Genomic DNA, 13,529 nt, shown 5'->3' on the forward strand with positions numbered 1-13,529 from the left:
CAAGGAATAATGTTTTCATGCAAACCAAATCCTAAACTTATGCAGCTGTCCCTGATCCCATGTGCATATGAAATCTGTTGGGAACATTCTTTATGAAACTACCATATAAGATTTCTTAACATTATAACTTTAAATAAGATTTAATGAGATTCTCGAGTGTTCCGTTCTTGAATTAAAAATTCCTATCGTACCTTTAAAGGACCCCATTTCTTGTTCTTTTTTGTCCAAGGAATTAGTAAGACTGAAGTAACTTAGCTCTATAAATTACTGTAATAATCTTGCAACTCTTTTTATTGTAAATGGTAATTGAATTCCTTGTAAAAGAACACAGTGGAGACTATATCAGCTGAAGACTTTGTGCTCAAAAGGTGAATGCTTAATTTTTTAAGAGCAAGCAACCCTTTTTTTCCCTAAACCCCTATAATTTTGAAGAAAAGCATAAGATTATTTAAGGCTTTTGGAAGGATATGTTTGTGCTTTACATACTGTTTTGAATGTTTTTCACAAGCCAGCGCAGTAGACTTACTGGAGCAAAGAAATGACTCTCAAATGAAGTTTTTATTAGGATGACATCACCCAATAAAAGGCTGATATTTTCTTGCTGTTGCAAAACTGAACTTTTTTGAGTAAAAGATGGAGAGAAGGTGATAATGCATCCTTCCTGCAATGAGCAATGGCTCCTCTTTTTCTCTTGAGGGCAGGAGTCTTTTCTCATTCGAAATACCGTGCATTTCACAGGCATCCTGGTAGGGCTGAAAATGGCTTGATCTGGAATCCACTAACACTGCATCTTTACTGACATAGCAGGACTTCCTTGGAAATAGGAGCTGCTGCTTCATCCATCCATAGGTTGTGCATTGCCTGTTGACACTGAACACCATTTCTTATTTTCTAAGTGGCAGCACATTTTACTTTAACTTCAAGTATCGAGTCTTTCTAGTAGTGTTTACAGTTTAAGTGAAAATCACTTAAGAAATAGTTTTTCCTTGATCTGGAAAAAGAAAAATACTCAAACTCCAAAGGGAGAAGAGAAGTGAATATTTTGGTCTTCATGTTACTTGTTTTCAATTTGAGCATGGGCTGTCAGGAGAAGATTCAAAGCTGCTCTTGAGGAAAGTTGAGCTTTTGTGTTTCTGCCAAGAATGACGTTTGTTGTAATTTTAAAAGCTTACCACTTAAAATAATCTAAGGACCAAAGCTCCAGCAGTTAATACATTTCCCTCTGGGGTTGGTTTGCCTGTAGAACCTACGGGATTGGTGACGTTTACAAGGCAGTGTCTCCAGGAGTTTCCAGACTGGGAAAGGTAAGTCAAACATCCCGTTAACATAAGAAATTTCTTACCAATGATAATTGAATCCCATTCATATGGAATTGGTTCACGCCTGGAAGTACTACAGAAAACAGTGTTTGGTATGGATTGTTATGGAGAGAAGTACAGAGGGAAGTGGGTGAACTGCCACAAGTAGTTTGAGTGCCCTGAGTTTTCCAGTATGTATGTTTGCCTGTGAAGCCAACAAGTCTCAAGTGAATTTTTAAAACAGTAGCGCATCTTTGGTGCTGCTGTTTGAGTGGGGAAAAAAGAGGGAGATTACTTGATTTCAGAAATGACAGGAAATAGAATGAAGTATGGGTGATAACCAGCATGAAAACACAAGTGTTGCAGCTTTCTTGCTGGTTAGTGAGTTAACGTGGGACAAACCTGTGTGAAAAACGTAGGACTTCAATTTCAAATTCGGGGTTTTATGGTGAAAGAGGTGGAGAAACTGAACAATTGACTATGTTAAACCTTTACAAATTGTTTCTAAAAGGCAAATGCATTTTCTGTAATCCATCAGGGCTTTTTTAAAACCACCTTATGTTAAGGTGTGCAAGAAGTTTGGGGTTGGATGGGTTTTCTTTTAAAATGGATGTCTTTGTGTGGAGATTCTGTAATCATCCTTTCTGTACAATATTTTTCCTCAATGATAGATCTCAGAAAAAACTGTCTAGATTGCATGTCACCTATGAAGGCACCATCGAAAGCAATGGACAAGGTATGCTACAGGTAAGCGCATATAACAGTAAATGTGGCCTTATGTCATGTTTTTGCCATACTTTTTATGGTCTGCCAGCTTAACGAAGTTATTTGTTTCTCCTCAATTGACTTAAATGACAAGATGTTATGCAGTGTAAAAGAAACATCAAAAATTAATTCCATGGGCAGTCTTAGTACTGTCAGTATTCCCCAGCTCATCTAGGTTTGCACATGTACCTGCTCCAGAAAGAGCTGACAGAAAATCACAAGCCCTGGACAGCTTCAGGTCTTGGTTCAAACCAGGATCAAAGATCGACAAGATAAAAGTTTCAGGCTGTGATCTTGATGAGTTGTCAAGGGCTTCAGTTTATTTCTAAAAAATTATTCTCGTGCCCCAGACAGTGACCAGGTCAGTGGTTCAGGAGACTTTCTTGCTGCTGCCAGCACCACTGTTACAGTCTGGGAGCCAGTCAGCAAAAGAAATTCATAAGGAGGATGTCCTGTCCATATCTATAGGAAGGAACACATTTGAGTTCTCAAATTAGTTGTTTGGTTTTTGTCTTTCTTTAAAAGAAAAAAAAAAGTCTGCCTTTAGAGTTTGTTTACACACAAAAAAAAACTTACAACTTCTTTAGCCAGGAACAAGTGCTGCAAAGGAAGAGGAGGAGGGAGAATAGGACTTTTTCCTGCGATGCTTTTTGCTCAAACTTTAAAATGTCTCATGACTCTATGAAACTTGAGCACTCAAATGTGTGTTTAAATTATTAAGAACTTGGCAACTGCTCAATAATAACCATTTTTCTGCTGTCTCTCTATTCAACTATACTATAACCTCAGAGGTGGGAGAAGGTTGAATTATGTCTTTCCACATACTGTTTCTGTTGCGCTCTGTAAAAGTGAGTATTGCCTAGGATGTGATATTTTTCCTCCTGGCTATTTCAAGTCTTATCAAACAACATAACTCTGCCCAGATGAAGAGCGCTCGCTCCAGGAGGGAGCGGGATGACCAAGGCAAGACAATGCAGGAGTCCATAGTGACCCCAGCCTCAGCGGGCAGGGTCGCTGGCTGGGACAAGCGGAGCAGGGATGGTGACAAAAACAGTTTCTGCTGACAGGCTGGCGGTCGTCAGACAAAGGCAAGGTGATGAGTCAGGTCACCAAGGTCAATCCTAGATGTCTGGTCAGCAAGTGGGCATCAGCAGAGGACAGGGCTGGGCATGGGCCCATACACGATGTGTCTCAGGCGAGGTCCAGGACAAGGGTGTGTGTTTGTAGGGGGGCCACGTGCCGGGGGCGAGGATGGGGGCCCAAGGTGAGGCTACTCAGCACAGTTAAACTGCATTTGGGGCCCTGGCACACTGAACACCTGGGTAGTTTTCGTGTTACTTTTGCTGAACTTGTTGAAGATTTTTGTATCATAGTCAACTGAAGCGTGTTGGTATTTCCAGGATAGACTTCAGGAATGCTTGCTGTTGTCGTGGCTGGCTCTGTGTGCTTTAGACTTGACTCTGACTCCTGAATCAGTTTGTAATCTACACAGATGTTCATGTCACTCTGGCAACTTTTGTTCCCCTCCTGTAAATGTGTGCTCATCAGCTATCCAAATAAAAATGAGTAAGAAGCTAATAGCATTTGAAAGATGAGGTGATTTTTAAAAATTATAAATTTATATGGGCAGTTAATTTGCATAAATAGTAATCACTTTATTGAATAAACCAAATCCTTTAACTGTTGTCTATATAAAAATGTAACTTGCAAAATATGTATTATTGCAGGAAAAAATAGAGTCCAGAGCTGCTCTGTTTCAGGCAGAAACCTTAATGATCAAAATGACTTGCCTTGTTCAAGTGCATTTCAAGGAGAATTCATTAGAGAATCTTTTAGGTACAGAACAACTGGTACAGGGGCAATGCTAATCTAAAAATGCTTCAGTGTGGACAGCTGGGGCAGAACGCTTATTAAAGCACAACTTAATAATTCTTCAATGTCCATAAAATGCAAAAAGAATACTGTAATTTGCCGGTTTCATCTTTCACATTTACTGAAATGTGTTTTATTCTTAAATATGTGCTCTTAAAAGAAAACCCACAAAACTTGGATTCAGAGCATTTGAGATGCAGAACTTATTTTGCTGTGTAATATCTCACTTGTTTTAAGTTTTCTGAGAAGTAGAAAGGACAAAAAGAGAAAGGCATGCTGTTAATCATGCTCTGTGCTGCTGCTTGTATTTTTAAGTGGTAGCAGCAGATTTCAACAGAATTATTGAAATCTGTACAGGACTGTCTTTACCTTGGTAAATGAAAGGATTTTATGCTGTTTGCTCATCTCATAATCCTCCTGAATATATTTTTGTTAGGTTGATTTTGCAAACCGCTTTGTTGGAGGTGGTGTGACTGGGGCAGGACTAGTACAAGAAGAAATTCGGTTTTTAATCAACCCAGAACTGATTGTATCAAGGCTCGTCACTGAAGTCTTGGATCACAATGAATGTCTCATCATCACAGGTTAGTCTTTGCAGAAAATGTTTCACATCTTGTTCTGGTTTTATATATAGAAAATAGATTTCAAGTTGAAGTTTAGTATGTTTAAATGCTCTAGGGATAAAAATAAGTCAATACTCATTTGACAAAGAGCTTCCTTCTTCAGCCTACCTCTTAAGATCATAGGGCTGCTGTTCCAATAGATGTTTCGTGAAGGAAACAAAACCAAAACAAAACAAAAAGTGACAGCAAGCAGACAGAACTTTTTTTATCCTATATAAATGTATTTGAGGACTCAGTGTCTTTAGGCCTAGCTCAAGAATACTGTTGGGCAATACAGGCAAAAGCCACAATTACCAGCTATTAGCTGCTCCCAGCTATTAGCAGGTAATGCTTCTGTTACGTTAAAGCAGGGTTTTTTTTGTTCCTGTCTGGAATTTGTAACATTTGATGTGATCAGTGGGATTGAAAACTCTGAGAAGAACTGCCTCCTGGTTACCGAAAAGGGGAGGAAGTGGAAGAGGAGAAAAGCAGCATCCATTAAAAAGGGTAGAAAGTCAGGAAATGTCTCTTAAGGATTTTGATCTTGTAAGTTACGAACATGTGTGTTTGTTACTTGCAAGTTAGTCATGGGTTCGTAATCACAACATCAAAACCTAAATGCTTCTCCAGTATGTTGTCGAGGGGCTGTGTATGGAGATGCGCTGTCTGTCTAGTGCTTTGCTAAAAGTGTTTTCCCTTTTGTTTCCACCTCTGTCATAGAACTTGGAATGTTTTATTATCCATTGCATCAAAACAGTTAGCATCAAAACACCAAATGTCACTATTAAGAACTGGAGAGGCCCAGGTCATGCTGTGTGTGTCTCAGTTCTATACACGGGAACACAGTGAGCATTTTTCATGACTGAAAAATAAAATGATGCTATAATACTTTTTTTTTAATCTACTCTAAAGAATAGCTATAAAGAAAAAATATCGGATCAGAGAGATCCTCTGGGCAAATAGTGCAATAGGTTATGTATATTTTATATTTTTCAGTCTGCTATAGTAAAAATGTTGGGTTTAGTTACCTGAGCTGCCTCAACAGTCAGGAATTTGTACAGGTATTAGAACGCATTTCTTGGAAGAGTCCTTCCAAAGCACTTATTTCTCTCACGTGCATGGGCAGCAGAAATTTGAGCTTAGATCTTGCAAATCTTACCCTGTTGTGAGCTATTGATTGTACTGGGCAGAGGATCTTTTGTTTTCAGTCTTATACTTGGTAATCTTTTTAAGACAGTGTTTTATTTTGTTTTTCCACCCTGCCAAAATTAATGCCTTTTCTGTGAAAACCTTTTGATAAATTGGCTTTTGTGATTACCTTTTAAAAAAATGAGTCAGAAAATTCTTGGCCATCACTGATTTCTGTTGTGTATTTTGGATATAATACTATAACGAGATTAACATATTGAAGTACCATCCTCTGGGTGAGGCTCTTCTGGGGAGAGTAAAAACAGAGCGCAGCTATCAGTCTGTGTAACAACTGATTGGGGGACAAAGCTAAATGAATGTTTCGAAAGACCTTCTGCCATTCCCCTGCAAAAAATAGTGACTTGGCACGAACAAATAAAAGGTGAGGATGTTTTTTCACTGCGGTAATATTATTTTAGCTTTCTTGAGTACTTTATAGTGTTTTGCAATTAGTATTTGTGATATGGTGCTCTTCTCTAATGGAAATGGCCATTCCATCATTTTCATTTCATCCCTGGAGCTCTTCCACCTCGGTTCTTAGCCAAGTCTCCACTGCGTGTCACAGTCCTCTTGATAAATTATGTTCTTTGTGATGCATCTTGACTCAGCGGCCTAATGGGTATAACTGCGTAGCTTAAATTTGCAGAAGAGTCTGAGAAATTGGAGAGAAATTAAATTTGTTGTGATTGCACAGTATCTGCTTAAGATCACTGCTGTAATGGATATGGAACTGGTCATGCAAACAGTCAAGTTCTTCAACACAGACATCTACCTACAGAAATGTCAGCAGCAATGCCAAAGATTCCCACAGCTGCATTTCTGGTAGAGCTGTGAGTAAGTGTCAGTGTTTTTCATTCAGGTTTTTTGGTTTGGTTCCCCCCGCCCTCTTTGAGTTCACGTATGCTCGGGCAGCATTAAGAGCAGATGAAGCTGTGTTCCATGTTTGCTTTAAATAAACAGATTGAACAACGGCCAGTCCTGACCGCATCTTAGCGATGCATTTTCAGAGACTTCTAAGCACATTACCCGTGCAGTAAATGAGATCAGATAATTGGTTCAGCTGAAAATTTACTCAGAGGGGAAAAATTGTTTTTCAGCTGGATTTAGCAGGCTGATCGTGCCACTGTCTGGAGAGCCAGAAGACTAATGGTGGCGCAAGATAAGGATCAGAAGAACTGATTGAAAGGGAGAGAAGGACCTTCCCCTCACTTTTGGCAGTAAATGTGCGTTTATATTGGTGACTACAAAACTATACTCTTGCGCTTTTCACATGTACTCCTTTTTATTCAGTGCTAGTGGTACTGCTGCTTCAGAGGTAGAATTTCTAGCTCGTAAGAAATACTAGAGGGACAGTATGGTGGGGTTTTTCCCAATCCCTGGAAACTTTATAATGCCATGCAGATCATATGCAAATGAAAAGCTAGACTATGGAGCCTGAGAAAGGTACATTTATTTTTAGTAATAATTGCAACTCTTTCTAGATGGATGAGGTCCCGTAAGCACTAACACTTGGCAGTTTCACCGTTTGTTTGATGCTGTAACTATTACAAGTTTCACAAAGAATGTATTTTTGAATTATACTTGTATATACTTTCTTTTGACTTTAGGTAGGCTTTTTTAGTTTTTGTAGCTTGTTTTTAAAGTTCTGATGGAACTATGCTATTATGTTGTATTTGTGGCTTGGCTTTTTTACCCCTTTATTTTTCTTATGAGAAGAAAAAAAGATTCACCAGGAACATTAGCATATCCAATTTATCCCGTACTGCTTCTGTTCTCCCAGAAGCAGCAGTTTGTATCCCAGCAGTTCACAGGCAAAAGTGCTGCCAGTTGAATAACCTTTTTTGTCTGACAAATTTCCAGAGCTTCACTTATGAAAACCCATTGATTTTCATTAACTTCGGGTTTCTGGGACATGAGTTTAGAGTTCGTGTGATTTCTTTGAGTTACTCTGTTATTGATTTTTTTTTTTTTTAAATATATATATGTGTGTGTGTGTTTGCTTGTTTGTTTGTTTCCTGGTGCTTTTGTCATCAGACACTGCACTTCCATAAAAATTAATGAAAACAATGAACCTTGAAAAAGTCAGTTTAATACTTTGACTGTCATTTAATCTATCCTGTTACAATATCTTGATAACCTAGTCTTTTCTTTCCGCATGCTAGACACCAAAGAAAATGCTTCCTTTTCAAAGTTGGAAGTTTTGCTAGGTTGTCCCCTAAAGAGAGCTCTCAGAAAAGTCACATACTTCCCTTGTCTGTCTCTTCTTACTATTTGCTCAGACAGTTTTTCCAGATTATCAGTAAAACTGAATTTTACCGATGTCAGGAAAATCTTACTGAAGGTTGATAGCCTACAATTCGATTAGAAGGCTGACTTCTGAATATTTCAGCTGCTCACAGTTGTCCTTTGTACGAGGGCATGGATGTGTGTGAATATATAGGCTTATTCTGCCATCACAATTTTTGGGACTTTGATTTTGTAACAGAAAGTGAACTCTTGGTGAGGAATCTTTTACCATCGCACTCATTTTTGCATAGCAACTTTGCAAAATAGCCTTGAGTGGAATTTGTGTGCCCTCAGTATGGTTAATCATCTAGACAAATCTAAATAAATAATGAGTGGATAATAGGGCAGAGGAGTTAAAGAAGTGCTGATAAGTCTTTTCAGTTAAAATGAATTTGGGTAAATGGGGAAAATGTCTTGAAGTATATGCATCGTTTTAAACAGTTTTTAACAGCTTGTGTTTCCTGTGCTTGAGACTACGGAAAGCAAGCATTCAAATTCCCTTGTCAGATGAGGTTAAAAGTGAATAGTTTTATTTTTCTGATTGTTCAGCTTTTATTTTATTTTTATTTAGAGTTTGAAAAACTTTGAGATTAAATTTTAACATTTGTATTCTCAGAGTATCACTGATCTATGCAATAGTTAGGCATTACTCTTGTCTCAGTAATCAGATGTTTTGTGCTGTTGGCTTACACGTCTTTCTAAAACCTATTTTCCTGTTACATTTGTAGGCATAGCTGGTGTCACTGTTTGTAATTAAGGGGTTGCTTAACAGTTCTTTTCTTACTCTTATTGTTTATAACTTGTGCCAAACTGTACCTGTATGAGCTGAAATCTTCCAAACAAGGTATTCTTTTCAGTCCCCTACTTTTGAAATTCAGCTGTTGCAAGCTCAAAACAGGCGGAAAAGTTTTGATTTTGCTGTGGCCTTACTTAGGAGTATTTCTTTGAAGCATTTGTGCATCCCCAGGTTTTGAAGCAAGGTCCTGAAGTTCGGTAAAATGAGGTGAAAGGCAGCCTTTTAGAAAGGTTATGATCCTTACTCTCCGTTAAAATGCTCTCCTCCTTGGTCTTGGGATAAACCTTTGAAAAGAAGTTGGCGTAGCAGAGCATAATAGCTAAAATTACTGGAGGTCTTAATGAGCTACTGTCGTACCGCCCTTAATGCTTGCCAAGATACCCTGCTGGACTTCACAGAGCAGCCAAGTATGTTCCAGACCATGGTTTTGTGGGTCCTCGAGCTTTTACAGAAGTAGCTCCTTTGTACTGACCGCCACGGCTGAGAGCAGTGGCCTTTTGGACCGTTCAGTGCCGTTAATTGCTGTGATATCTGAGAATTCGTGTCAGGTACAACAGTTTCACTTCCAAAAGAAATCATGTGCAGAAATCATGCTGAACAAATGTAAAACAAAACAATAACAAGGGAAGGAGATGTATTGGGCAATGAGACTAGGAAGCTTAACAGTCCTACCTATCCTCATGTAAGGTTGTCCTCAAGAGACTATAGGGCAACAAACTGGGTAACACTGTCATGTTGGAACTCTGCTTGGTTTCTGACCATCAGGGTTTTCTTTGGCTTTATGGATTTTAATTTTGTTAGAGAAACAAAACTTGTTAGGGAAATAAAATGTATAAACATATAGCTCGCCACATACACTCTTGAATCTCTTTATATTTTTCTTCTCATGTTTCCTGAACTGTCAGCCCAGACATTTGCTAAATTGTGATGAAGTAGGGTTGCCATGTTTTCAATAGGGGAGTGACTGTTTTATCATCGTGTTTACAGGTAGTAGCCTCAAAAAAGAAAAAAGAAAAGCAAAATGCTGGTGGCGCAAAGGCTCACGGTCTTTGTTAACCAGATATTAGCCAGTAAAACTTTAAAGATGACCGGGAGTTCATTGAGAAGCTATTGAACTTGAGAGTGGCAAAGCTGAAAACTATCTTCTTGTTATATACTGGACAGCATACATAGATCTGCACTTGTAAAGTTCTGTGGTAGATGCTACACATCATCTGTGGAAAAGAAGCTTCTAGTGGTTACAAGATCTTGTATTCTTGGTGCAGATATGAATCTCTATTTTGCATTGCTTCTGAGAGCTGCGTGTTCATTCGGAGAAGCAGTGATTCCTGTGAAAGATCTGCCAAGTGAAAAAATACGTACATATTTTGTATGTAATATGGAAAATCATTTGTTTCAGGTACTGAGCAGTACAGTGAGTATACAGGCTATGCAGAAACTTACCGGTGGGCAAGAAGCCATGAAGATAAGACCCCAAGGTAAAGTTCCACATAAATATTTCAAGTGAAGGAATAAATAAATGTTATAAATTTGAAAACGTGGTGCTTTAAGTATTTCCTAGAGTTTGCCTTAATAGAGAGTTTGACTGTTTGATCCTGCTCTCTTCAGTAGAGCCAAAGAGCTAAGAAAGTTATCCCATATTAATAATGAGATATTAATGCTAATAAATGGTATCTGCCAATATGTCAGTTCTTAAATCAGCGTCTTTTACAGTTATATGTATTTAATCCAAATTTTTGTTAAGATACTGACTGAACTGTGGACTGTAACGTCACAAGAAGTTTGACAATGATACCTCAGGTGCCACAGTGCAGCTGATGTGGGCAAAATAAGATTTAATATCATGAATCCGAGCAGAAAGCTCTGAGCTCTTGAATTTATTTCTCCAACGATGTTGTTATAGTGTATATGCAGAATTATTCATTTGGTATAGAAACATACACAATGTACTCTCATTTAAATGTTGGAGGAAGACAGAGAGCCAAAGTGCTTTTCTTTGACCTTGTGGCGTTCTTATGTACTTAATAAATATTGCTGCGTAATTAGATTTGTTTCACATTTATGCCCAAAGTCTAGCCAGAGTATTTCTAAACTTTATAGGGAGACCTGTCTCATTTCTGATGCTGCTTTCATTCCTGGCCCACAAAGAAAAAAAAAGCGCTCCATTGTCTGTTATGAGCTCACCTTTCTAGCTGCTTCTAACAGAGAAACTCTGCAGGGAATTGCTCATTTTGGATCATGATTATATGGCCTATATTAAACAACTAACGTCATCTACTTTTCTCCTCCCTCCAATTTTAGGGATGAATGGCAGCGACGCTACACTGAAATTGTTGCTATAGATGCATTTCACTTCAGACGTTTCCTTGATCAGTTTGGTCCGGAGAAAATTAGGAGAGAGCTCAACAAGGCCAGTAACTTCTTACAACGGCCTGCAGTCTAATGTTTATAGTAGCTTTTCAAATGTTTTTGTATTATTATTTTCAGCTAAGGAAGTTCCTGCTTAGTTGTGTCTCTTATAAAAGGTGTACTTTGGGGTTTTACTGTCCAATGTTAAAGCAGAAGCTTGTTAAATAGAATGACTCTTATCCTTTGATACGCTGTTCAAAGGTGTATTTTATTTAACTTTCAAAAATACAAATGAAATTTGGATATACATTTTGTTAACTCTTCCCTGTCCTGCTTCTAAATTATGATTTTAAGTTCTCTTCCCATGATTGGCTCTGCTGAATCCTACTTAGCCCTGCAGTCAAGGTGGAGAAGGGGGTGCCTCATGTTTTAACATGGTGACAGTTCATAAATACGGTGCCACTTGCTTTTCTTCCGCCTTTCTTGTTTGCTGTTGGGGTATTGCCATATTGCCTGGGAGTTTATCTTTTCAAATATCGATGTCTTCTTGAGATCAGATCCAGCTGTTCATAAATCTCCTATTTTTATTTGCACAATAGCTGTAAGGGCTGTTGCAACTGAATATGTGTATATACATGCCAGGTAGAGCTTACAGTGATGGGGATGTTCAGAAGACGGATAAATCAGGCCAGTTTTAATCCTTTAAACAAACACTTTTAGACTGACATTCAGAAACAGCACACTTCCTAGTAATAATTCTTACACATTATTAATCATTATCGCTATGTATTCAAAGCAGTCAGTCCTTGACCTTGCCCTGCGTTAGCTGTGTGTATACAAAACTGCACTGCTCCAATGGCTGTGGTCCTTGGCAGTCGTAGTCATCAAAGTTGCCAGGCTGAAGAGCAGCTGGAACTGCGGTGGGCATCTCTTTTTTCTCTCCCCTGCCCTCCCTAATTTGGGATCTTGTTCTTAAATAAGATACTGAGTTTCTAGATGGTTCCCAGCCCTTGGTCTCCGCCCTGGACTATGTGCTGCATACCGTTTGGGAACATGGGGTTATTTTCCCAAGCCATGGCAGGTGCTTTATCATGTTGCATGGCTGAGATTTTCATGTTGTTTGTTTTTCTTCTTGCTTTGCTGCTGCTGCTTTTCTTGAAGCTAACACAGTCTTTTCCCAGCTCTTGAGGTTGTACTTTTTCAATGACTAGTAATTGCCATCAGTGAGCTGTTTATAGCTCTGAGGCCTTAGCTTTCAACCTGTGCCAACGTTTTCAAGGCCTTTGCTGTTATCCCATGCATGAATTTTATCTCCTAACAAGAGATGCCTGGTATCAATCTCCAGTTCACATAGCAAATTCTCCTAAGTTAATGAGAAGGCTAATGGGCCAGAATGAGGGCCTTGCATGGCTAGAATAAGGCATAGGTAGTGAGAAGTCTGTGGCCTGTTATAGCAATGGCAATGCTATTTTTACTGGACAGTTGAGTACAAGAATGCTTATGCAGTTATACTGTATTAGTATAATATAACTGCATACTATAACATTAGTATATATGTGCTTGTATTTGGGTTCAAAACATGCTAAGGATTAAGTCTGCTTAGTGTGCTTCTATGTTTGTAGATGCAGCAGGCCTCTGCTTTAGCTCGGGTGTTAACGATAAGGGCACAATACTACTGTTGTTAAAGTCTCCTGCTTTCTGTAGTATAGGAGGGTATAGAATAATATAGGATGCATTTTAAATAAATTCAAACATAGGGCAGCGTGTTCCTAATTCCTAGCTGGAAAGGGACTATACCTGAAAGCTCATCTTTTTTTTTTTTTTCTTTTTTTTCCTTTTCCTCTCCTCCCTGAAATCATGTACAGTGCTGAAGGGCTAATTTAATTTAGTCATAAAACCTTAGCATCTTGACTGAAGTAACATTCATCAGCTTGTTTCTTCACGGTTGGTAATGAAATTAGCCCTGAAAAAGACAGTAAATGAATTTTGTAAACTTCAGTGATATCTTAATACAAAATTCAAATTACCTACTCTAGTGAATTTATGATCTGCCTATTTTCAATATTACTGATTGGGTTTGGATTTTTAAAATAAATTATGGTAACAAGTTGATGGAATAAGCTCCAACTCTATTTCTATTACGATTTAATAAATCAGGACTCAGTAAGCACAGTATATGCACACAGGCTTTGAAATATGAGTCTATTATGTATTAGTAGACACAGCTCAGCATCCAGAGGTTCTTTTGTTTGTCTGTTATTTTGTTAGACGTTAGGAAATGATTGAAACAAAGTGATTCTTCTTACAACTTGTATTTTCTTATAAGCCTATATGATTTCTCCTTTATAAGATATATTTGTGAACCAGATGTTC

The 13,529-nt window shown here is 38.3% G+C and overlaps 1 protein-coding gene across 1 annotated transcript in view; it reads left to right on the forward strand.

Annotated features, from left to right (window-relative positions):
* The window catches only part of PARG (poly(ADP-ribose) glycohydrolase), a 74,286-nt gene that overhangs the window by 47,755 nt on the left and 13,002 nt on the right, over positions 1–13,529 (forward strand). Inside the window, exons 11-15 of the mRNA XM_076338339.1 lie at positions 1,244–1,304; positions 1,970–2,045; positions 4,372–4,519; positions 10,207–10,285; positions 11,109–11,217. Coding sequence (XP_076194454.1) covers positions 1,244–1,304; positions 1,970–2,045; positions 4,372–4,519; positions 10,207–10,285; positions 11,109–11,217 — 473 coding nt within the window. The remainder of the gene's footprint in view (positions 1–1,243; positions 1,305–1,969; positions 2,046–4,371; positions 4,520–10,206; positions 10,286–11,108; positions 11,218–13,529) is intronic.

Source organism: Aptenodytes patagonicus, chromosome 5 (assembly GCF_965638725.1).
Source record: "Aptenodytes patagonicus chromosome 5, bAptPat1.pri.cur, whole genome shotgun sequence".
Lineage (NCBI taxonomy): Eukaryota > Metazoa > Chordata > Aves > Sphenisciformes > Spheniscidae > Aptenodytes > Aptenodytes patagonicus.